At 36.8% G+C, this 24,260-nt stretch overlaps 1 protein-coding gene across 3 annotated transcripts in view; it reads left to right on the top strand.

Moving 5' to 3' along the window:
- The first annotated feature begins 961 nt into the window (after positions 1-961).
- The window catches only part of Gpr155 (G protein-coupled receptor 155), a 55,559-nt gene continuing 32,260 nt past the window's right edge, over positions 962-24,260 (top strand). For all 3 annotated transcript variants that reach the window (XM_020168882.2, XM_020168879.2, XM_020168883.2), the window contains exons 1-10: positions 962-1,185; positions 4,770-5,266; positions 13,254-13,653; positions 15,756-15,921; positions 16,806-16,961; positions 18,605-18,688; positions 19,318-19,435; positions 22,674-22,758; positions 22,847-22,937; positions 23,946-24,156. In XM_020168882.2, coding sequence (XP_020024471.1) covers positions 4,801-5,266; positions 13,254-13,653; positions 15,756-15,921; positions 16,806-16,961; positions 18,605-18,688; positions 19,318-19,435; positions 22,674-22,758; positions 22,847-22,937; positions 23,946-24,156 — 1,777 coding nt within the window. In that variant the 5' untranslated portion in view covers positions 962-1,185; positions 4,770-4,800. The remainder of the gene's footprint in view (positions 1,186-4,769; positions 5,267-13,253; positions 13,654-15,755; positions 15,922-16,805; positions 16,962-18,604; positions 18,689-19,317; positions 19,436-22,673; positions 22,759-22,846; positions 22,938-23,945; positions 24,157-24,260) is intronic.

Here is a 24,260-nt window from a genome sequence, read left to right as displayed (position 1 = left end):
ATAAATTCTTATGGAGATATTAAGTGGGAGTGGGTTATAAATATTTAAACTCGAAATAATTTTGATTCCAAAAAGCTAATTCAATTACAGAGCTTTTTCAATTTTCGAAGTGGAGCGCTGCATTTGGGGCACCTTCACTTCTGAAGTTTTCCACCAATACAAGCAGACTCCTCTCAGAAAACTGAGGGCATATACCCACGGCTTCCCCCACAACAGAAATACAAGCAGCCACCGACAAAGCTCTTATTCTAAATCAGGCACAGGGCTAAAGCTTGACATTTTAATCTTTGGTTTAGGAAGGTCAAGGTCAACTGCGTTGGGAAAGGTAGGAGGCAGGATTTCGACCCAGGTCCGAGTCTAAGTCCTTGCTATCCTATGAAAAAGACGAGCCTAACCAACAGAGGAACTGGATGAGGTTAACCAGAAGGATGAGAGAGCTCTGCATCTGAGCCGAGGCAGCGGATAGCAAGACTGGAAATCCTCCAAACAGGCGGCCATCTTGTGCCAGCCGAGGGCCGGAAGTCCTGCAACATGAGGATCGCTTCTGGGCTGTTTGTGGCCGGCGGGGCGGGGACTCGAAGGCGGATCAGCACGGAGGTTCCAGGCCGGGGGCGGGGCCTGAGGGCGGGGAAGGGGCTGGACGGGGAGTGTCTGTAGGCCAGGGGCGGGGCCTGAGAGCGGGGCGGGGCCTATGCCCCTCGAGGTTGGGGGCGGGGCCTGAGGGCGGGGAAGGGGCTGGACGGGGAGTGTCTGCAGGCTGGGGCGGGGCTGAGCTGCTTGAGGTGGAGGGCGGAGCCTAAGGGCGGGGAAGGAACTGGATGGGAGGGCCTCCAGGCCCGGAACGCGGCCTGAGGGCCCGGCAGGGTTTGAGCGGCTCGTGGTTGGGGGCGGGGCCTAAGGGTGGGCGGGGACCGTGTAGCTCAAACCCGGAGGCCAGGGGCTGGATCTGATGGCGGAGGCGGGGCCGGGGGGCCGGTGCCGGTGCCGGTGCGGGGCGGAGCTGACAGGGCCGCAGCGGTTTACCCCCGCTCGCGTTCTCGGAACGTGCCGGAGCTGCTGCGGGCGGCACCCTCTGCGCTCCGCCAAGAGTGCTGGGGGCGGGAGATGACGGTGATTTCCCCGCTGCTTGGCCCTCAGAGCACCCTCTCTCTTTTACTGGCGGCTCCGGGGCTGCAGATGTAGCAGGTAAGATGGGCCTCCGGCACCACGACTTGCGGGGTCCTTACTTGGCCTTGAGGCCACCCTATGCTTCCACCCCCGCCCTGGGGTCTGAGCAGGTGGACAGCGCCTGGCCCTCTGCACCCGCTGTCTGGGACGGGCTGGACCCCCCGGGGAAGGCTTGCGCAGAAGGGGAGACTTGTCCCCTCCCTATCCAGAACTGCCATCGCAGTGACGCCTCGCTGCACGTGCGCCCACCCTGTCATCCTGGGACTCTCCACTTTATCCCGAGGGGGGCCTCAAGTATCTGCCGCTTCCGAGAGCTTCTGGAGCGGTGCGCCAAATTTTCTCCCTTAGCCCTTTCGGAGCATGTTAGTTGCCATATGTGTGACTCCCGTGTCCAGGCTGCCTTTGCACTTAACACTGTAACCTTCCATGCGTTAAGTGACAACTGCTCTCAGGAGGCCATTTGATTAGGGGCTCCCCACACTCCTTATCTTGGAGGGCCAAAGTCTGGTCGCTGTAGACTAGGGAGAAGGCAGTGCTCAGCGCTCTCCGCCATAGGTCTCTAGGAAGGACATTCGGTCCCTTTCGAGTAAGTGGGAGTGGATGAATGGTGTGACTGTTGATGTTGCAGAGTGCTTTAATAGTGCCACACTGTTTTAGGCTTTTCCCATAGGATTAAGGGATATTGGGTGTTTGAGAAATGGACAGCATAGAATTTTAATGCTTTCTCTTTAATGTTAACACCCCCCACTTCCACTTAATAATAGTAGTTGTTTACTATTTCATTGGTTTGTTGAGGTTTTATAAGCCAAATATGAAGTGGTCAGAGGGTTCCTATACATCATGACCCAATGAACTGCCTTTTACTATGACAGGTCAACTTGTTTGTTCTGCAACAAGCCTTGTTTTTATAGATGAAAAGACTGGATGTAATTTTTAAAAACTTCCTTTGCTGTGGTTCCTGTTCATTTGAAAATATGCTGTAATGTGCATATTTTCTTTGCATTCAAAATAGGATAATGCTTTAGATGTAATTTTATTATTTTGGCTTTCCCTCAGCAGGTGCTGCTTTTATAGTACTGGAAAACATTAAAAGAAACCAGGAGAAAGGACAGATTATTTTTAAAAGTTTCTCAAGTGGTAGAGTGCCTGCTTAGTAAGCATGAAGCCCTGAGTTCAAACCCCAGTTTCTCTTAATTCTCAATTCATTGAAAGTTAAACCTGGACAGTGCTATACCTATTTGACCATCACCTTGAGAAAAATTAAGAGCTCTCCCTTCTCTGTCAGCAACCAATTAGCTAAATTCAACTTCTTTTAATTGGTTGTTATAAAACAGAAACTGGTAACTTTCTGGCACATCTTGTCCCTGTATTTTTAGTTGGGGATCTTTAATACCAAGTATGTTTGAAGAACTATCATAGAACAATGAATCTTACTTGCTTTGTTACCATTCTTATCATTAGGACTACAGCTTCTAATAGTAATTGCTACAATTTCTTGAAGGCCTACTTTGTGGTATACTGTGCCTAAAATACCTTTCTACACAATATCCCTCTAAGAAGGTTTTTAAGCTCATTTTAGAGAGGCAGAGTAACTAACCCAAGGAGTTGATGAGCTCTAAGGTCCAGAATCTGTTAAACTCTCTTACCGAATTATTGCTAGTTTAGTTAAAACTGTTAGCTAAAAAAAAAAAAAAAAAAGCCCATTGGACTGCATTGTTAGGCTTGTGCAGTCCAACTAAGGGGTTATGGGCATCGTGAGTTATACTTTATGTAAAGAAATGTTGGGAACTTTTGAAAAACAGCAAAAGGCTAGACTAGTTTAGCACCTTCTTTACCACTACCTTTTCAAGCACCCATCACTGAAGGGCTGGGAATGCCTAACACCTGCCTGTATTTGTTTACTAGATCCTTCAAGTCTGGGTATCTGTAACAACCAATAGCTTTCCCAGGATATAATTTGATGCTTATTTGGTAAACTGCAAGTATGTGAACATTGTAGGTTTTGTTTGTATTGACCACTCCTATCTAATCCTGGTAGAAAAATATTCACCCAAATCCAGATTAAATATAATGTTTTTCAATGGTTTGGTTGGTGCTCTTTGGCCTGCCATTTGAGTCTTTTTTAATGTGATGTGGGCGTTTGAGAGCTTAACCCGGGCATTGTACATTTCAGCAAGCAGAGCTTTTTTACTGCCTACCTTATATAAAGCCACTTTAGATGATAAACTCAGAATAATCACTCTGAAATTGGTAATTGTCATCATATTAATTTCAAGTTACTAATAAAAGCTGATTAGTTTCATCCTCATGGTCACTGTGTCTTGGCCAAATGAGAACCTGATAGTTATTGTCTTACTAGCATATAGAATTTGTTCTTTGCATTAGTATTTTCTGAACCTCTTTAGAACATTTCACCACATATTTTGTGTTCTTTAACATTTTATGGACATCTTTAGAACATTTTAGGACACATTCTGTGTTCTTGAGCCTGTTGCTATAGTGAAAAATTTTGTTATTCAGAAAAAAATTGTTGATCCATGAGCTAAGTAATGTCTGAAAGAGAACATAGATCCATGAAAAGGTTGAAGGTTTACTGAAGTGCAAACTATCATTTTAGTGATTTATTAGGAAAACCTTTTTCTTTGCTTCTGTGACATTTAAAGTCTGGTGAAAGAGATAGTCACTCTAATTCATAGTAAAATTGCAAATGGAGAAAAGTGGTAAGGATCATGATTCTATATGAGAAAGAATCATGACCTAACTATTGGGCTACAGAACCCTTACCTGATAAGGGTTTGAGTTTGGAGGAGTAGGTATTAATTATGTGGAGAGTGGCAAATGGGTGGGTAGAAAACACTTTGGAGTGAACTGCACATACATGTTGCACAAAGGAACTGTGGGGCGAGTATATGTGCTGGAAAAAAAAAAAAGGAACTGAGAGTAGGTTGGTAGAATACCATCATTTGTTTCTTTTATGGCTCTCTCACATTCTACCAAAAGTTGTATTTAGCTTTGGTTAGTGATTACTGTGTACCAGATGTGAGGACTTCACTTGAATAATCACGTTTCTATGAGGTAGGAAGGTTAGGCATAGAAAAGCTAAAAGTTACCGGTTCAAAGTTGATAAGTGATGCTGTACTATATTCTTCCTTAGATTCCAGCATGATTACAGGCTGGAAGGGGCCCTTTGGTTTCACTGTGACTCTTCCACATAGCCCTGAGAACTTCTGAAATTTCCAGAGAATCTGGATGCAAGTGGATGCTTAGCAGAGACTGTGGGCCCCCTGCTCTAATCCAGCAGATGGAGCTCATTGGGGATTGCTTGAGGGAACCACAGAGCATCACTGCAACTGTGATATTTGGGGATCTTATTTTACTCATGTCTGACACTAAATATAGAATAGCACCATAACTTTCAATATTTACTGCCTTTAAGTGTAAAGAAGTTATTGTTAGCAACCCCCACTTTTTCCCATTGTATATTTCCATTGTATGTGTATTTATTTAACCATTTAATATGTAGTAAGTGTAGGTTTGTAGTGCTTCATTTCAGCTAGAACTCTTTTTATTGATTGTCACACTGAATCTTCTTTTCTTTCCAGAGATCTGGTTGGAGTTGGAGGGTGAGAGAAAATGGATTATTTTCCTAATTTACTTATACAGAACTCAACTGTTACAGTCAATATGACCAAGAATTTGTCTACAACAGTATCACATGGATTTAATTCTACTAATGACTCACCTTCAATGTCCGTAACAAGGCTTTTCCCAGCCTTACTAGAATGCTTTGGCATAGTCCTTTGTGGCTATATAGCAGGAAGGTCCCATGTCATAACATCAACACAGGCCAAAGGACTGGGAAATTTTGTTTCCAGATTCGCCCTTCCAGCTTTATTATTCAAAAACATGGTGGTACTTAATTTTTCCAATGTGGATTGGGCTTTCCTATATAGCATCTTAATTGGCAAAGCTTCTGTATTTTGTATTGTATGTATTTTAACCTTATTGGTTGCCAATCCTAATAGTCGATTTAGCAAAGCTGGACTATTCCCTATTTTTGCTACACAAAGTAATGACTTTGCATTGGGATACCCTATAGGTAAGTTATTTTTTATTTTTCGTGTTTTTACAAAATTCAAGTGTTTTATAAAGTAACAAATATCTTTTAATTTATCTAGACATTTGTCTAATGACAGCTTCTTATTCTTGTATCTAAGAAATTGGGTTTTTTTTCCTTAAATGTCTTAAATGGTATGGATTACATTTTTTCTGCAACTTCAGAGTTTAAGGCTCCTTTAACTATCCACCTAAACTAAATGGTCATGTTCTAATAACCTTTGTAAATAGTCTCTCCAATAGTATTCTATTTCTTCTCAATAGTCACAAATCAAAGAAATTTAATTTCCAGATGAGATCAGATTCTGATTTAAATTACATAAAAACATAGACTTATGTCTGTATAAAAATAACCATTATTAAATTTTAGCAATGGAAATTTATAAGTGATAGTCCTCTCTGTTGCTTTTCTTATCATCTAGAATATATATTACTTTACACTAAAACTTGCTAAAGAGCTTATTATTCAAAATGTCCGTATATTTTGTTGGAAGTTAAATTCTTGTTTAAGAACAAAATGGTTGGAGGATCGCTGTTCAAAGTCACCCCAAGCAAAAATAGAGACCCTATCTCGAAAAAAACCCTTCCCAAGAAAGGGCTGGCAGAAATGGCTCAAGGTGTAGGCCTTGAGTTCAAGCCCCAGTACTGCCAAAAAAAAAAAAAAAAAGAGAGAGAAAGAACAAAAAGGTGAGGACAGTTTACCTTTCCAGCTGTTTAAGCAGCCTAATTTTATGTTTCTATGTCTGTGTTTCCCTGATAAAACAATGACTGACTTGGGATGTAGGTATGTCTCGAAAGGAAACATATTCTACTTTTCAGAACACTCTGCCACCAAGAAAGTGTATACTTTGTAACTACTTTTTTATATTTTTAAATTAAAGTTATGTTACTTTGGTCATGTATCATAATGTGAAGACCCAGCTATTATGGATATATTCATTCATTCATTCACTCGCAGGCAGTTGTTATATACCAGTAACTGAGCCAGCTACTGTGAACAAAGTTCTTGCCTATATTGAATTTACATTTTAATAGGAAAATAAATAATAAAATTAAAATCCTATCAGATGGTTTACCGTAAAAGCAAATAGGTAGTATAGATGCACAGGAATGAGGAGATGCTATGTGAGGTAGGGTGGTCAGTTAAGGCCTCTGTAATGATAAGTCTCTTCTAAGCAGAGATTTAAAGTATACAATTAAAATCTCCCATTAACTTTCAATTTTCTTATCCAGTTGTTTTATCCTCTCCTCATGCTCCCAACTTATTTCAGCACTGGCTCTGAAAAGATTCTAGTGAACTATACTTTCAACTTTCTCTACCTTTGACCTTCCTCCATCTTGTCTACCAGAAATAGAAAAATACCAAAGAAATTAAATAACTATGAGGCTTAAGAAGGAGGAAAAACTAGGCTCTTAGGTAACTGAGCTATAAATAGTAAGAAACTAGATAGGTGTTCCTTTAAGGTTACTAAACTTTAAAATGAAATAAAGATTTTTGGAAGTAGAAGAGCAAGGAGTTAATGTGGTTGTCCATTTCCTCAGGAGAATTAATAATGTAGATTGGTCGATTATTTGTAGTGCAAGGGCTGAATGTGGTTCAGTACCATAGTGTTAGGCATGTAATAAATATCTTGCTTTAGACATGAACTAGAAGTATATAGTTTCATGCTCTCATAGGTTAGTAAATTCGTAACTAAAAAGAACTAACATTTGTAACTTTATAGTTTACAGAATTCCTTCTTAGATTTACCTCGTTTCAATAGGAAAGATATTCTCATTTTCAAGTAAGGAGACAGGCTTACAGAGATTAATTGTTTTATTCCAGATCACACAGCTAACAGGTGATGGCAATTCAAACGTAGGTTTTCTGGCTCTAAATCCTGGGTGCTCTCTTATGCAACAGTTACATAACATGCCAAGTCTGTCTTGGAAGACCCAGCCAGCCCTGGGTATAATGTATAATGAAACTTATACATTAGTTTCAACAGAATAAAAAAAATTGTACCAAGGTTAGGGCATGGTTCAAGTTGTAGAGTGTCTTGCCTAGCAAGGGTGAGGCCCTGAGGTTCAAAACCTAGTACCACCAAAAAAAATTTTTTTGTTCTTGAAGTATTCCAAAAATGTTCCATAAAATTAGTGGGAAAAGACCTATTAAGTGAGTTAATCAATTTTCATATCAAGACAGAAGCTTCAAATAAAAAATATAATCAGCCATTTTTATCACTGTTTTTCTTATGTTCCACATTATATCAGTTAACCTGGGAATAATCATGTTCCTAACAGTATGCTACTCCAAATTTCCCTGATAAGTATGTTTGTCAATTTTGAAGTGCAATTTTTGTTGGTTGTTTTTACTCACAAATAATAATAATGCTTGTAACACCAGGCTGTAGACCATAACCTTAGAAATAGTAATATAGACAGCTTTCTCAGAAGCCTGCAAATAGGAAGGTATGGTGTGGTACAGAGCTGAATAGCCATGTGTCTGCACTGCGATGAGGTTATTTATTCTTGCTGCCTGTGTCCATTTGTCTCTGGCCTTGTGCAGGATGAACAGAGAAGACTGTCTCCAGAGAGAAAATCTTTCTGTTTGTTTTATAGCCTCTCCCAGGAATTCCCACTGTCTTGCTCAGAGAGGAGCATCATTTGTGGGTTATAAGAAATGTCTTTTTTAAGACTATATCTAAGTGGTAGAGCACTTACCAGCATACTCAAGACCCTGGATTTAATCCCTAGTACTCAAAAATTTAAATTTAAATTAAATAAAAAACTGCATTTGTTCCACATCTATCCAATTTGCAGGTGATGGGAAATGCTGTCAAGGAGAAAGCAGAAAAGTTAATGAATGAAGTAAAAGGACAAGGGCTGGTGGAGTGGCTCAAGTGGCAGAGCGCCTCCCTAGCAAGTGTGAGGCCCTGAGTTCAAACCCCAGAGCCACCCCCCAAAAAAAGGGAGAGTCATATGTCCCTTCCCTATATACTGTGATCATTACAATGGTCTATAAAATTACATTTAAATGATTTATCTTTAGTGACAGAATAGTGCATTATTATAGACTGAAAAGAACTCTCACTGTTTTTTTTTTAGACTGATTCTTTTCAAAGGTACTTTAAAAAATTCAAGTGTGAGAAGAAAATCAAGAATGTACCAAGGTGAAATGTTGATTTCACCAAATCCAAATGGTTCCCTGCCTCTGTCATTAAAAGATACTAATAGGGCTTAGTTAAGTCCTATAATTTATTCTTCAAGCAATGCTGATAGCATAAGTACCCTGACTGATCATAATTATACTCTGGTCTAAGCTGTAAACAGAAGGGAAATGAAGCATTTAACTATATGCCATTAATAATAGATTGATCTTGTCGGGGTCTTTGTGTTACTTGCTAGAGATTGAAACCCTGCAGGAATCAAAATAGGAGCCACAGTGGGTGGCTAATTTTTTCTCTTAGCCCTCCAAAACCAAATAATAATTCCTCATAATGGGATGCCCCCCCTTCCTCCAAGAGCCTTATTTATAATCATTAATTAATTACAACTTAATTGTTGATATGATTATAAATCTAATTTTAGTTACTGTCACTGTAGTCCTATGGTATTTTCTTTTCAGATTTGAAAAACTATCTTCACATTGATAACAAAAAAGCACCTACAGTTTGTAGATAAGGATGTAATGTTAAGTAATTATGCAAATAAATGGAAGAAATAGTCTGAAATTCCCATGTTGAGCCCCATTCTTCTGGTAATTTAACAAGTATTTATTTAATCACAATTATTTGCTCTCCCACTAGACTACACTTCTTTTGCCTTTGTGTACTTGCTGAGATAAAAGGCCCCAATTGTAACCTACTTTATAAATACTTAGAATGCATAAACAGTTAAAAAAAAATTCTGTTAGGAGGACTAAGTTCAAGAGCTCTATTGTACAATTTGGTGACTACAGTTAATAATAATAATGTATTCTCGAAAATTGCTAGAAGTGTAGATTATAAGTGTTCTCATCACAAAAAATGATAAATACATGAGGAGATTTATATATTGGTGACCTTGATTTAGCCATTCCACAATGTATACATTTCAAAACATGTACACAAAATATATCATTTTATTGACCGATTAAAAGTAAATTATTAATTTTATAGCAAAAAAGGTAAAAATTAATCTAAAAAGAAATTGATTAAGTGATGACAATTAGACATAAACAGCTGTGTGTCACAAAGTATACTTTTACTATGTCTGAAACTTCAGCATTCATTGATGTGTTAGTTAATTGCATTCAGCAAGTATTTTCAGATTTGCTCAGCACTGTGCTGGAGACTATAGGTTATAAAATTATGCCTTCAAGGAGCTTAGAATTTGTCCAGGTTACATTAATATGAAACAAAGTATCCTAGCATTCCAGGGAAAGGGAGATTAATGGCATAGATCAAAGACCTGGGAGAGCAAGTATTATGAGAGATTGGCCTTAAATAGGCAAGTTTCAGGTAAGAAAGAAAAGAATTAAGAAAGTGATGTTAAGATCAGCATGTAGACCCAGTAATTATGAACGTGGTGTTTGTCTGATGTAACTATGATATTAAACTCGCAGATGGAGTCTTTGCATTAAGGAGTAGTAAGATATGAGACCCAATTGTGGAGACTGGGCTGTGCATGTCAAGAAAAAGGTTTTATAACCATTCCCGTGGGTGGTGATAACTCTAGGAAAATATTAGCTTGAAAGATTTTGATTTTTTGCAGCACTGGAGTTTGAATGCAAGTCTTTGTGTGCTCTACCACAAAAGCCATGCCCTGTCCCTTTTTTCTTTATATTTTGAATAAAGTTTGATTTTCTTCCCTGATCAGCCTGGACCTTGATCCTCTTATTTACGCCTCCTGTGTAGTGGATGGTAGGTGTGTACCACCATGCCCAGCTTGAGATGGGGTCTGGCTAGTTTTTTGCTGGGGCTGGCCTTGAATTGTGATCCTCCCAATCTTTGACTCCTGAATATCTGGAATTGTAGTGTAATCTAATTTTAAGACTAGTGGTAGGAATCAAGAGGAGAAAATAGAGAAGATACTGCAAAAGAATAAAGTATAGGGGTCCCTTTCTCTGTCAGGAATATGCTCCAACCCCCAGTGGATAGTATTGAACTCTATATATACTGCTTTGTCCTATACATAAATACGTACCTGAGGTAAAGTTTTAACTTATAAATTAGGCAGAGTAAGAGATTAACAATAATTAATAATGAAATAGAACCATCATAACAACAAACTTCAGTAAAAGTTATGTGAATGTGGTCTCTCTCCCTTTCTCTCAAAATATCTCACTCACCTTTCTTGTTGACATTGGGTAACTGAACTTATGGGAAGCAGAACCAAGGATAAGGGGGGGTGGGGGGGGCTACTGCATTTAATGATTGGCCAGACACAAGTAATAAAAACTTGCTCAGATTTGCATTAAGCTCTTTAAAAAGTCAGCATCATTATGTGGTAGTGGTTACTAAAGTGCCAGGAAAGTGAATTTCTGGAAAGGGCATTAATACAAGGGGCTTGAGTAGACCACAGAACTATAGCTCTAAGTTGTCAAAGGAAACACCTTTGCATTGTATTGTGACCACTTAGGAAAAAGTCTTGTAATGGGACTGAAAACACAAGACATTTCCAAAATATATACTCTAAACATTGAGTGGTGGGCAGGTATGGACAGCTTTCTCTTAGAGATGGAATATCTAATCAGAAGTGTAGCTATCTAGGAAAAAGTGCTGCTTTTTACTCAAACAAATGAAACTTTATAAAATATGAGAAAACCAGTATGAGTTATAAAGCTAGCATATCTTAATTTAGAAATCAGTTAAAAGAATTTATGAAATGTTATATAGTCAAATATGTTTTAACTTCTGCTTCATTTTGGTGATATGATAGACCTCTGTATGTGCTTAGCTGAAAAAGGATTGAATTCTATAAAAAGTAGGTTTTAGCTAATAAGATCAAGGTGAACTTCTAAAGGTTATATAATCTAGTTACACAACCTTAACAGGTCATGTGCATGACATTAACTGATATTATGCATCCTAAGTAAACATATATAGTTTCCTACTTATGTCACTTTCTCTTCCTGTAAATTGAGAAACTTAATACTTATATTTTTCACATATTGTGCCTCTTCTTGAGTGATTCTGGCAGTTCACTTTTTATCTTTCTTTTTCAACTTTGAATCAGTTATGAATCAGCTTTTGTATGCTTTAGATCGAGTATTTCGGGACCCATGTCCAAAAAAAAGTGCCTAGAGATAAAGTTGTTTATTCCCCAGCTGTAAGTTGCCCTGATCAACCCTAAACCAGACCACTAACCCTCTCCTCCTCAAGGAAACTGCTAGAAGTCTAATCTAACCTACTTGCCTCCCTCCAAGGAAACACATCTTCCACAGTAGTTAGGTTCTGAAGTCATCGTGGACCCTCAAATCATTGAACAGTCCCTTAAATCACCCACAAAATATAGCATATGTACTTTGTACCGTTTGTTGTAAATCTAACACAGCCAGACTTCTTTCTTTCTTACACATTGCCATTTTCCAATGAACAAGAGATGAAGCAATTCATTTGTACTTGGAGGCATGCTATCTGAGAAACGATTGAAGCTTTTGTTTTCTCAAGAAGGTAGTTGAATTTGCATTAGATCTACATTTTTGTGACTCCACTTTTTCCTCTCCCAAATATTTCTTAGGTCTAATTTTCTAGATCTATTTCTGTAGCATCTTCATTGGTTTTCCCTTTTCCTCTTTTTCAAATGGAGTCTTTTTATTTTCCCATAGCCTACATACCACATCCGCAAAAGTAGATAAGACTACATCCTCATCCTCCTAGTTATCTTGTTCCACTGTTCACAGCTATTTTGAAGTTCATGCTGTCTGTCTAATTCACTCATCCTCATTGCTGGTATCTTTTGACCTCATTCTAGACATTCCCCCTTCATTCATTACAGGTGTTAATGTCTGGCTCTGTTTTGTTGTTGTTTTTGTTTTTTGGGGTTTTTTGTGGCACAGGAGTTTGAACTCAGGGCCTCACACTTTCTAGATAGGCACTCTTACTGCTTGAGCCACTCTGCCAGCCCTGTTTTGTGTAGGGTTTTTTTGAGATACCGTCTACGAACTGTATCTACTGTAGTCCTCCTGATCTCTGCCTCCTGAGTAGCTAGGATTACAGATGTGAGCCATGGGTGACCAACTCTGTTGTCTTCTTTATCCCAAGTTTAGTCATTCTCTTGTTTAACTTGAGCATCCTCTAGAATTGGCTATCTCTGTCTGCTCAGTTCTTTGGGTTCTTCCTCTCCATTGTCTTTATTCCCTTTCAGCTACCAATTCACATGGCTCCATCCTGGAAAAATAAAAAGTTCAGTAGCTCACTGACTTATTCCAAACTCCTTAACTTCCAACTGCACTGAATTCTTGGACTTCAGAGGGGCCTCTGACTTGTCTACTTTCTGTAAGCTACCTCCCACCTCCATGTCTTTCTGTATATAGTCTGGACCCCATCACTTCAGTGCTTATTTTTAGTTCCTTTTCCTTATTCTCTCCTCAGTTCTCTGTAATCTGACTTCTGCCTCACTACACCAATGAAACTGCCCTCTCCAGGGGTACAGACAAATATCTTGTTGCTATTATTACTTAAGTGCTTAGTTTGTTACTAGATTTTTACTTTGAATTGTTTCTTTAAAAAATTTTTCTTTTGTGAACTAATCTTAGCCTTCTAGGTGGTAAAAATTAGTTAGGTTTGACTAACAGTAATTTTAAAAGTTGATTATCATTTCATAAACTAAATGACATTTTCTTCCTTTTCAGTTTTTGTTACTAAAATTTGCCTCACAAAAAGGTTATTCAGCACCTTTTAGATTAATTTGCAATGTGGTATAATTAAGCACAAAAAATGTTATATATATGTTTATATATTTCTGTGATAATCTTTTAAAAATTAATGTTAATTCTTGTTTTGCAGTTGAAGCTTTGTATCAATCTACATACCCAGAATATCTCCAGTACATTTATTTGGTGGCACCAATATCTCTTATGATGCTAAATCCTATAGGGTTTATCTTCTGTGAAATACAGAAGTCGAAAGACACTCAAAATACTTCTCAAAACAAAATAAAAATTGTGGGTCTTGGATTTCTTCGTGTGTTACAGAACCCAATAGTATTTATGGTCTTCATTGGTATTGCCTTCAATTTTATTCTTGATAAAAAGGTGCCCATATATATGGAAAATTTTCTTGATGGACTTGCAAATTCTTTTTCTGGATCAGCCCTATTTTATCTTGGTCTTACAATGGTAGGAAAAATAAAGAGACTGAAGAAGTCAGCATTTGTTGTACTAATTCTTCTCATCACAGCTAAACTGTAAGTTTTACATATTTTTAACTTAGAAATTGTACTTTGTAAAAGTCATGTTTAGCCAAATTGTTAGAGTATGGCTACAACTATTGTTTCCTTTGAATATTAGCATTTCCTTGTAGAATAGTTGTAATTTAAAGGAAAATGGGATATTGGTGTATTGTGGAAAGTCATTTCTTTGTTCCATTTTATTGCATTTTACTATCAGAGGATTATAGGCTGGTTTTTTTTTCCTGCTTTTTCTTGTTTTTAGTTTTTATGTGAAATGTACTTAATATCTCCTAATGTCCTAGTTAAAACATATCTTATCTATTTACTTTTTTGTTGTTATTTTTGCAGTGCTGGGTACATGCTAGGCAAATACTCTACCACAGAGCTGCATACCCTAGATCATGTTTTTAAAGGAATTTTGTAGGATTTTAAAATCAGCTAAAATCCTAAAGTCAAAAACATTTTAGTATGTAAGAATAATAATTCTTTTAGTGTAAACTATTTTTTCACAAATTTGGGAAAGATATTCTGAATTCTGAGTTTGGCTAAACTTTCTAAATATAGGCAAGTCAATATGAATGTCATTAGACATCTGATTCCACCTTGTCAAATAAAAAGGTTTTTTTTTAGCAACTTAGTTAATAGTTCCTCAGCTTACTTGGCTCATCAACCCTGGAGTTATACTTCCTGGTGCAGTTGATGTAATTTTACTTTGATACTTAACTATGGTTATAGTATAGGCAGTTAAATTCATGAGAACAGTACAATATGATATGTATTTATATTTCTAAAATAAATAAAAATGAACATAAGTTCTGAAAATTATTTATGGCTTTGGTATGTTCCTCAGAAACAAAGTATTAATTAGTATTGCCATTATAATAAATATAGTTCCAACAATAATGAAGTATTATCAACTTCAACTTACAAGTATTCTAACGAAGTATTTTTTCTGGACTCGGAGCATGGCCCAAGTGTTAGAGTGCTTGCATTTGAGTCCCTGGGTTCAATACATAGTACTGCTAAAACCCTTTTATCTGAGTTTTTGAATCTTACTAATTTTAATTCTTTTTAACTACAAAATATAGCTGGGCACTGGTGGCTTACTCATCCTAGCTACTTGGGAGGCTGAGATCGGGAGGTTAAAAACCATCCTGGGCAAATAGTTCATGAGACCCCATCTCCAAAATTAGCAGAGCAAAGTGGACTGGAGGTATGGCTCAAACAGTAGAGCTTCTGCTTTGCAAGCACAAAGCCCTGAGTTCAAACCCCAGTCCAATCAAAAAAACAAAACAAAACAAAAACAAGAACCAAGAGTAATTCTTTACTTCATCCCAGAGTCTTTCTCTAGGGATCTCTAGTTATCTAGTTGATAACTGTGACCATGTTATCAACTTTGGTCTTGCTGGTTTTAAAGGAGAACCCACTATCTTAGATACTGGTGTTATGTTCTTTCTATGGAATCCTGAAATTTTTGCTTAATAATTGGCTCTTCATCACATCTGTGTTTCACTTGTTTTCTACTCCACCTCAGTTGTTTCAGTTCCCTGTGCTAAATCTTTTTCTATTCACAGAGATGAAAAGCTAATTATAAAACACTTACTTTTCTACTGTTTAGGCTATTACTGAGCAGCACTGTCATCATTAACTGAACCATTTAAATTTCTAATCAAAATAAGGTTCAACTTTTTTTTTCCAAATAAGAGTTTAGTAATTTTCTTAAAAGAAGTTCTTAGTCAAATTGTAAACCATTTTTTTTTCTTTTAACACTTGAGTTAACCAATACAGGAAACAAGAAAGCCATAATCACAACTTTCATCATTTTTTACAAGAAAAATATTTGTGGAATTAAAAAAAATCTGGTTTTCCTCATAGTCCCTGATGCTTGAAGTATTTCTACAATGTTGTTACACTTGAAATGACTCCCAGCTGAATTCTTAATTCTTTCAACAATATACCCAGAAGCAATCAGTCATGCACAGAATATATGCATGCAAATACATACAGCTTCTAGGCAGGAGAAGAATAACTTAATGCCAGGTTCACTAGAGCAATCTCCTACTTAGGGACAAGCATGCGTTACTATCAAGTGAATTATGTATTTCTTCTTTCTTCAGCTTGGTGCTGCCACTTCTGTGCAGAGAAATGGTGGAACTATTGGACAAGGGTGACAGTGTAGTGAACCATACAAGTCTATCGAATTATGCATTTTTGTATGGTGTCTTTCCTGTAGCACCAGGAGTGGCTATCTTTGCAACACAGTTCAACATGGAAGTAGAGATTGTATGTATACACTATTTTGAAGTTTGATTCTTTCTGTAGTTAATAGACAAATGAACTTTTGAAACACTGAAAACATTTTTAATGAGAATTTCATATCTCTAAGCTACTTCATTGTAAATAAGGAGGCATCGTGTAACATCATGTAACAATATTTAATATCAGGTCTTTATTCATCCATGTTTTTTATTAGTCTTTTTTAGTTTTAAGTACTTTTTTCTATACTTAAACTTTAAATTTATTTACAGAAGGGAATTTTTGAAATTTTTAGGAAAAAAATCTATTTCATTCTTGATAATTCAATCCCAGATGCAAAATACCACATAACCAACTGCATCAAATAGCTAAACTCAATTAACTTCAAATTATTAAATATCTAACACCAAATTGTTAACAATGTCTGAGTGTATTGCACATGCTATTTATACCATTAAAGGATCTTGAAATGTAATATGAAGGAACTAAATTATTTAATGAAGGTCAGTTCCATTATTTAATCTGTAAAACGTTTGTATGGTAATTTTCCTCTTTTCAAATTGCTTTTTTTGCCCTATATTTTATGAAATAGTATGGCAAGACACTGTTCATAGATTCAATAGCTCATCAAAAGAGTATACTTTCTAGAACCCAGAAGATGAGCAGTGGTGGATTTCTAGTGTTCCTTATGTTAAATATAGTTGAGCATAGACTGGAACAGAGACCAAGAGAACTTACTTGTGTTTTCTCTTTTAAGGACTCTCAGAAAAGGGAAATATGTTATCAAAAAGTATGCTGGATTCTATAACGTTTTTACTGGCTCATTTTTACTTTAGAATGTATAATGTTTAAAGTTTAAGGTAATTGTTTAAGTAGGATCATGACTCTTCTGTTTGATCTCATTTTTGCAGATAACCTCAGGGATGGTAATAAGCACATTCGTGTCTGCTCCCATCATGTATGTTTCTGCCTGGTTACTGACCTTTCCCACTATGGACCCTAAGCCATTGGCATATGCCATCCAGAATGTTAGTTTTGATATAAGTATTATCAGCTTGGTCTCATTGGTGAGTATGTTTCAGTGTAAATTGGATGGAAACCACAAAATAAATTTGAGAATAACTGGTAATAGAGAAGGATTAAAATTTTAGTTCTTATGAACTACAGGAAAGCTTGATTTGAATTCTGGCCCTGTCACAAATGAGCTGTGTGTCTCTGTGGAGTTAGCTACTTCAAGCTTTCTAAGCTTCAGTTTTCTCAGCTATAAAATAAAGATAGTAATTTCACCTATTTCCATGGATTGATTTAAGGATTGATAAATATGGTAAGCATTCTGTGAATAATGAATCACTATACACATACTAGCTGTTATAGAATCATGGGACCAGAAGAGCTCTTTGGGATCAAGTTCAGCCACATATTTAATGTTAGTGAACCTTTAGATAACTTCTCAAGTAAGATACATCTAACACAAATGAAATAATTAAGCATTTGACAACTAGAGTATCTTGTAGATAAATTGCCTATTGAATTTAAGCAGTATTCTGGATGAAAATACAAAGGGCAATGTTTAATCTTAAATGAAATGGAGATAAATATGTATGTTGGCAACAAATAAATGCATGAGTAGTATAATTTTTAAGAAATCTCATGTTTGTCACATATACTTAAAATCTTTGTCCCGTTGATAAGAGGGAAGTTTGGGGAGAGACTGTACAGACTTCTACTGGCAATGCAGGGTTAATGAAGGAAGTTGATTTATGTGGCCGCTTGTGTAGGTAGAACAGAAACCCAGTTCTGTGGTAGAGGGTGTGTTCAGGTTCAGCATGGGCACAGCCTAGCCTTTGGTCCCCAGTACTGGAAAAAAAAAATAAGAAAAAAGAAAAGAAATCCAATTGTTTTTAAAATGAGCAGTGCAAGAAGATTAATTTTGGTGTGGTGGTGTGTATTGTGTGAAGTATGACAGCCTGGAATTTAGATTCCTCACAAACCAGTATGGTAGAAATCAAAAAAGAAAAACTTGTACTAGTATATTATATCTCCACCAAAGCTCTAGTCCTGAATAACTGGCTGTGATCCAGTGTCCACTCTAACCACTCAAGGTAGGCATGCTTCGAACATGGCCCTGGGCAAGGCATTAATTCTTAAACACCTATAATTTTTAAATAGTTAATTAACTGTGGGATCTTTCGATGCTTTTTATTTTACTTGGGATAAGTAATTTGCCTTAATACCCTTTAGGAGCTAGATGGCTTAAAACATTGAAATTACTTTCTGAGCCAGGATAAAGAAGTTTTATTCTTTTTTTATTTGTTTTATTTATTTTTGGCGGCACTGGGGCTTGAATTAGGGCCCCACACTTGCAAGGCAGGCACTCTTACCACTTGAGCCACTCTGCCAGCCCTTTTTTGTGATGGTTCCCCCCAACTGTTACCCCAGGGATGTCTTCCAACTGAGACCCTTCTGGTCTCTGCCTCCTGAGTAGCTAGCATTACAGACGTGAGCCACAGGTACCTGGCTACAAAGACTCTTTAAACATACTAATCTTGGGGCTGGGAGTGAAGCTTAGTAGTCGAGTGCTTGCCTAGCATGCATGAGGTCCTGGGTTTGATCCAACACTGTAATTTAAAAAATGCTAATCAATGTGCTATTTAATAAGGAATTACAAAGACTAAGGTACATTAATAACTTTTGTACCTTTTCCTTCAAGATCTGGTCTCTGGCTATTCTTCTTTTGAGTAAGAAATACAAGCAGCTTCCTCATATGCTTACTACTAATTTACTCATTGCTCAGGTAGGTTATACCTATAGATATTTAGTATACCTATGTACAGGCTGCTTTTCTCAGGGACTGTACAGGAGAAAATTAATTTGTTACATTTTTTTCCAGTTATAAAATCACAAGTTTTACCATGTACAATCAATTATAATTTGATTATGCCTAATACACTAAATATTGCAATAGGTCTTTAAGTTGAGGCTAATAATGACAGTTGATAATAACTATTCATTTTTAATAGAAATAATTGAATCATTAAAAATTGAACTCTCACCGTCTTATTTTCCTAGTCAAATCTTTGCATGTCTCAAATCATAATGGGAAAAAGTTTAGCATTTTCTATGTAAACTATTACTAAATACAAGGTTGATATTTAGAATGTGGTTATTGTCAGTTTCTATGATTATGTTCATTGTTAAAGGCTTTGTATAAAAAGGGTTTATTATCAGACAGCTTGAAATTTTAGTATAAACTAGTATGCAATCGTTGATAATTATTCAGCAGTAATTTAAAATGAATGATTATATTTTCTGTGAATAAAATTTACATGAGTATGACTGGCTTAATAGCTGTTTTCTGTGATAGCATTGAATCATATGATTTTCTTAGCTATTTTCAAAGTCTTTTAATAATTTTTTCTTTAGTCTATTGTCTGTGCTGGAATGATGATATGGAATTTCGTTAAGGAAAAAAATTTTGTTGGACAAATTTTGGTGTTTGTTCTATTGTACAGCTCCCTGTATAGCACCTACCTGTGGACAGGTAAGTTGACATGAATGGACACTGAGGTCTTTCCCCTTCTCCCTCCCCCCCATGAAGGCTTCTACTTCCAGTGATTTACTGGAAGTACAGGATCAAGGTGTTCACACAGATCATTGCACCCCCTCACAACAGACAGTCTGCACAGCTGTATTCTGTTTCCTCGTGCTCTATTTCTGCCTGGGCTCATAGCCCTCTTCAATCACATGGTCCTTTTCCTCAGGGTCTTTGGCTCTAGGCCACTGTCAGCCCAGCTCCACTTGGGAGGCACCAAGAGGGCAGTGCTAAAGGCAGATAGAGAAAGGTCAGAGGTATGTCCCAGAACTCACTATTGGAATCTTACAGAATTGAAAAACTGGCTTCGCTTTACATAAATTAATTACTTTGGGAGCCTCCATTTCTTCACCTGAACTGGATTATTTTAAGAATAAAACAAAGTATTGGTATTTCTGTTTGATACATGGTTGATGCTCAACAAATGGAACTATATTAGTTGTCAAGTAGAGGGGAAAAGTGCTAATATGAGAACAAGCAAAGTAGGAAAATAAAAGAGCATGGAAATAGAAGAGGACCCAATGAGAAAGATGGTTTCTCATTTCCACTGGCTCCAAAAAGGATATTCAAAATGTTTAAGCATATCGCTATTGTGAAGTATAATGTTTATTTGGATGCAGACATTCTGGTTTGTTTGTGAAAAATTCTGTCTGGCTGCTTTGTGTTCACACCACAAATTTGAACCTGTTAGATGATACATAAGGGGAAATTGTAGAATGGTTAGGAGGTGACTGTCAGGAAATGTCTGTGAAGGCCAGACCTCTGATTTCATGCATTCAGGATCAAAAGCAGGTCCTGTCTAAGTCAACAATCTTTTGAAGTGAAGCAACAATGTGGGAGGAATTACAGACTGAAAAATGCAGTGCAAAAAAGATGGTTTGTGCTTTTTAGAGGCAAGTAAACCTTCCATAGCGTAAGAGTTTCATGAGATGTCAAGTCTTTTACTCATAATTCCAATTCTAGATAGACCAACCTGATCTCTAATTACATAGGTTTATTTGGGTATAATTTATTATGAGAATAAGAGAACAGCAAATAGATCAATATATCAAAAGCCCCAACTCTCTTTAAAACCTTGTTCAAGCACACATATAAAAATATAGAAAGAAGTTGTTCTAATTCCCTGACCCCAATGAAGGTGCCCTATAACCTTCAGATTATTATAGTATGACAATTTTAGATCCATAAGTGTATTTTAAAATTGCATGTTTAGTCATTTTCAATTCACTTACTTGCATACTAGCCTCACAATTTTTGCCCTGTCTGCATGCCACTTGTTTGTTTGTTTTCCTTAAAACTGATGTATTTTTTAAACTTCAATCAATCGAGGGTTTTTTTTTCTTTTGTAGGGTGGGGTTCCATGCTTGCAAAGCGGGCACTCTACCACTTGAACCATATCTCCAGTTCATTTTGCTCTGGTTATTTTGGGGATAGGGGTCTCACAAAATATTTGTACGGGCTGGCCTTGAGCCTTGATCCTCCTTATTGCAGCCTCTCAAGTAGCCAGGATTACAGGCAAGAGCCACCAGTGCCAGGCTCAACCGAGTCTTGTTGTATCAATGAAGTCCCAGGTTTCATGTGCTAATTTAGCAATTTCAAATTCACATTAAATGCATTAGTCAAAAAAATTAATTGTTGTGTTACTCTAATTTAAGTCCTTCATTTTGCAAATTAGGAAAACAGGCCGAAAGAATTAAACAGATTTGAGGCAGGAAGCCTCGCATCTTCCACAGTGAGAGATGCAGGGCTAGATTCTGCCTGATATTATGTGGTTCTTTTCACAAGGTAAGAATGATAAGTAGTAGAATTTGAAAGAGTGCCCTAGCTACTGTAAAACAGGTGGCACACCTTTGTGATCAGTCACTTGTTTCCCTGGCACTTTGAAAACCTGAGACTATAGAGTGTACAAATGTATCCAGGTAGAAGCAGTGGTAAAGAAAAATAATTCTCAAGGACCTGGATGTGGATTTGTGTTAATTCTAGCATAGTGTTACTGCATCTGTACAATCTGAAATTTGGGTGTGAATTCTTTATACACACCTATAAAAGCAAAGCAGATTCACAGATTGGATTCAAACAAAGCAACCAGCCCAGTTCTAATTAGCAGTGTTAATAAACATGACAAATGATCTTGTTTTTGCTAATGTAAATTACAACTAGAAATGTAAAATAGAACTCTCTTCCCTGATTTTTTAGTTTGGCTTGTCTTTACTTCTATATATAGGGTCATGACCTGGTTATCTCACTATTTCTCTTTCTTCAAACTACCACAGAACCTTTATTTGGACTGTTTGTTGTGATATCATTTTGCTTTCACTTTGCTCAAACTTAATACAAAGACAAATGTAAGTTCTGAGATCATGAGGCTGTACTTGGTTTTAAGGTGGGCACACAGATCATAAAAAATAAACCCAGACTTTAAATTCTTTACGGTTATATTTATTTCCAGATCCTGAAGAATATGACATAGAAATACCAGGGGTCCACAAATCTGAGTTTGAGAAACCCTGAGATTTGAAGAATTTACCTTATGTCAGAATGCTGGGTTTCTAGACCAGCTCTGCCCTCTGCTGGTTATTAAGATTTGGGCAAACCCTTATTTCCATATCTATAAAAGGAAGGTGTTAATTTGAAACAGAGCTCCCTTCCAGCCCTCAATTTCTAAGATTCTTGAGCTCTGTAGAATTTATTAAATTAGATGTCACTCGTATAAAAATGACTGAGTATAAGGTATTGTGTTTGTATTAAGTTCATACCATGTTTGTATTAACTTTCATTACTACACTACACTTGAGACATTTTCTAAAAATATAACCTGTGTAAGAATTGCTTATACTTCTTAGCATCAACAAAGTGAGGGTCTTCTTAGAATTGTTCTGTATACAGTTAAAATTTTTTTCAATTATACTTAGATTCTAATCACATTAAGTCAAAAGAATAAAATGATTGGAGCTTTTGAAAAAAAAAATCCTCCTGGATGAAACACAGTTTGAGTAAAAAGAAACAAATGATTTTGAATCCAGAAAACTTTGCTTCAAAAATTGAGGAAAGCATTTATTTAGAAGGAGGAAATTATTGGGCAAAAACTATATGCTACAATGCTTGGTTTGTTTGTTTTTTTTAAAGTGAAGTCTGGTCAATGTCAAAAGTAATTACTTCTGTCTCAATCTTTATTTCTTGTTCTTAGGCCTTCTAGCAATTTCATTGTTTCTTTTAAAAAAGCGAGAAAGTGTACAAATTCCTGTTGGAATCATCATAATATCTGGCTGGGGGTAAGTTGGTAATTTTCTATTGCTTACATGTTCTGTATACATACACAGTTCATATTCATTCTTCTCCCAATAACCCTTGTTATTATAGAATTCCTGCTCTCCTTGTTGGTGTTCTCTTGATAACTGGAAAACACAATGGAGATAGCATTGACTCCGCCTTCTTTTATGGAAAAGAGCAGGTGGGAAGAGTTTATTGGCAGTTCTGTTCTTGAGAATGTCTCTTTTTAGCTTGTTAATGTGCCTTGCTATACTTACATTAAAATTAACTTTGAAAATCTATTTTAACCTATTGCATATCACAGTAGTGATCCTATATTACTTTGTCATACCCCAAAAGATGGTGAACATTTGACATGTCTAAGTCTATTTTTAGCTGAAGATTTCTAAATGCTTGAAACTTAATGAATTCTGCTTAAAAACACTTACAAATTATGTTTCCTCTCCTGAAGAAAAGAGTGGTTAATTTAAGGCCACTTAATAAGTTAGCAGTAATAGTAAATGTCAAATTCTTGATTCCTAATTCTATCAAAAGTATAAATTTCAGAACAAAATGTATCTGGGTTAAAATGTGCTTAAATAGCTTAGAGCAGAAGGGCTGTGGAACCTGCTGAATTCTCTAGGGGAAGGACCAAGAATGTGTATTTTTTTTTAAAAAACCTCCCCAAATGATTTTGATTTCTTACTCTTTTTTCTCTTTTGAGATTTTGATTTTAATTCAGTCTGTGACAATAAATAAGATTGTACATATAGAAGACTTACATTAGTGCGAGCCTGTAGTTAGTACAGTTAAGTATTAACTGTAATTATTTATTTTTACTCTCACTACCATAAGAAAGCCTCTTGTTGACTGAAGTGTGCTTGAACTACATGCAAAACTTAGAAGTAAAAGTCTGTAAGTAATCACTTTGATTACTTGTAAAGGAAACAAATGACTGTATCCTTAACTAATGGCTTGGTTAAAACTTTTTTCTACAACAAAGCATCTGGAAAACATATGATTATAAGCAAACCCTATTTTTTTTACAAGTACTTTAAATTCCTTACATATTCTTATCCAATTTAAGAACCACTGTTCTAGAGTATTTAAAGCTATGCCAGTGTATTTTCCATCAGAAAGTGTGCTAAGACACTTTTTATCAACATGGGATTGTGAAAAGTGGCCTAACATCTTTTTCTAATGCCTGCAGATGATCACCACGGCAGTGACACTGTTCTGCAGCATTCTGATAGCAGGGGTGTCTCTCATGTGCATGAACAGGACCACTCAAGCAGGACACTATGAAGGCTTTGGCCAGTCTCAGAGCCACAAACCAGTAGAGCCTGGGAGCACTGCTTTTGAGGAGAGTTCAGCACCAACAAACGAGCCAGAATTTTTTACAAGTTCTATCCCAGAACCAAGTATGATCTGTATTTTTAAAAAAATGTCACATGCCCTTATAATGTATCCCTAGAGTTTTGTGTAAGGGATGTTCCTTGAACTATTCTGAATCTCATAGGTATTT

This window comes from Castor canadensis, chromosome 4 (assembly GCF_047511655.1).
Source record: "Castor canadensis chromosome 4, mCasCan1.hap1v2, whole genome shotgun sequence".
NCBI lineage: Eukaryota > Metazoa > Chordata > Mammalia > Rodentia > Castoridae > Castor > Castor canadensis.
Note: the sequence above shows the minus strand (reverse complement) of the source record. Positions and strands in the feature narration are given on the sequence as shown.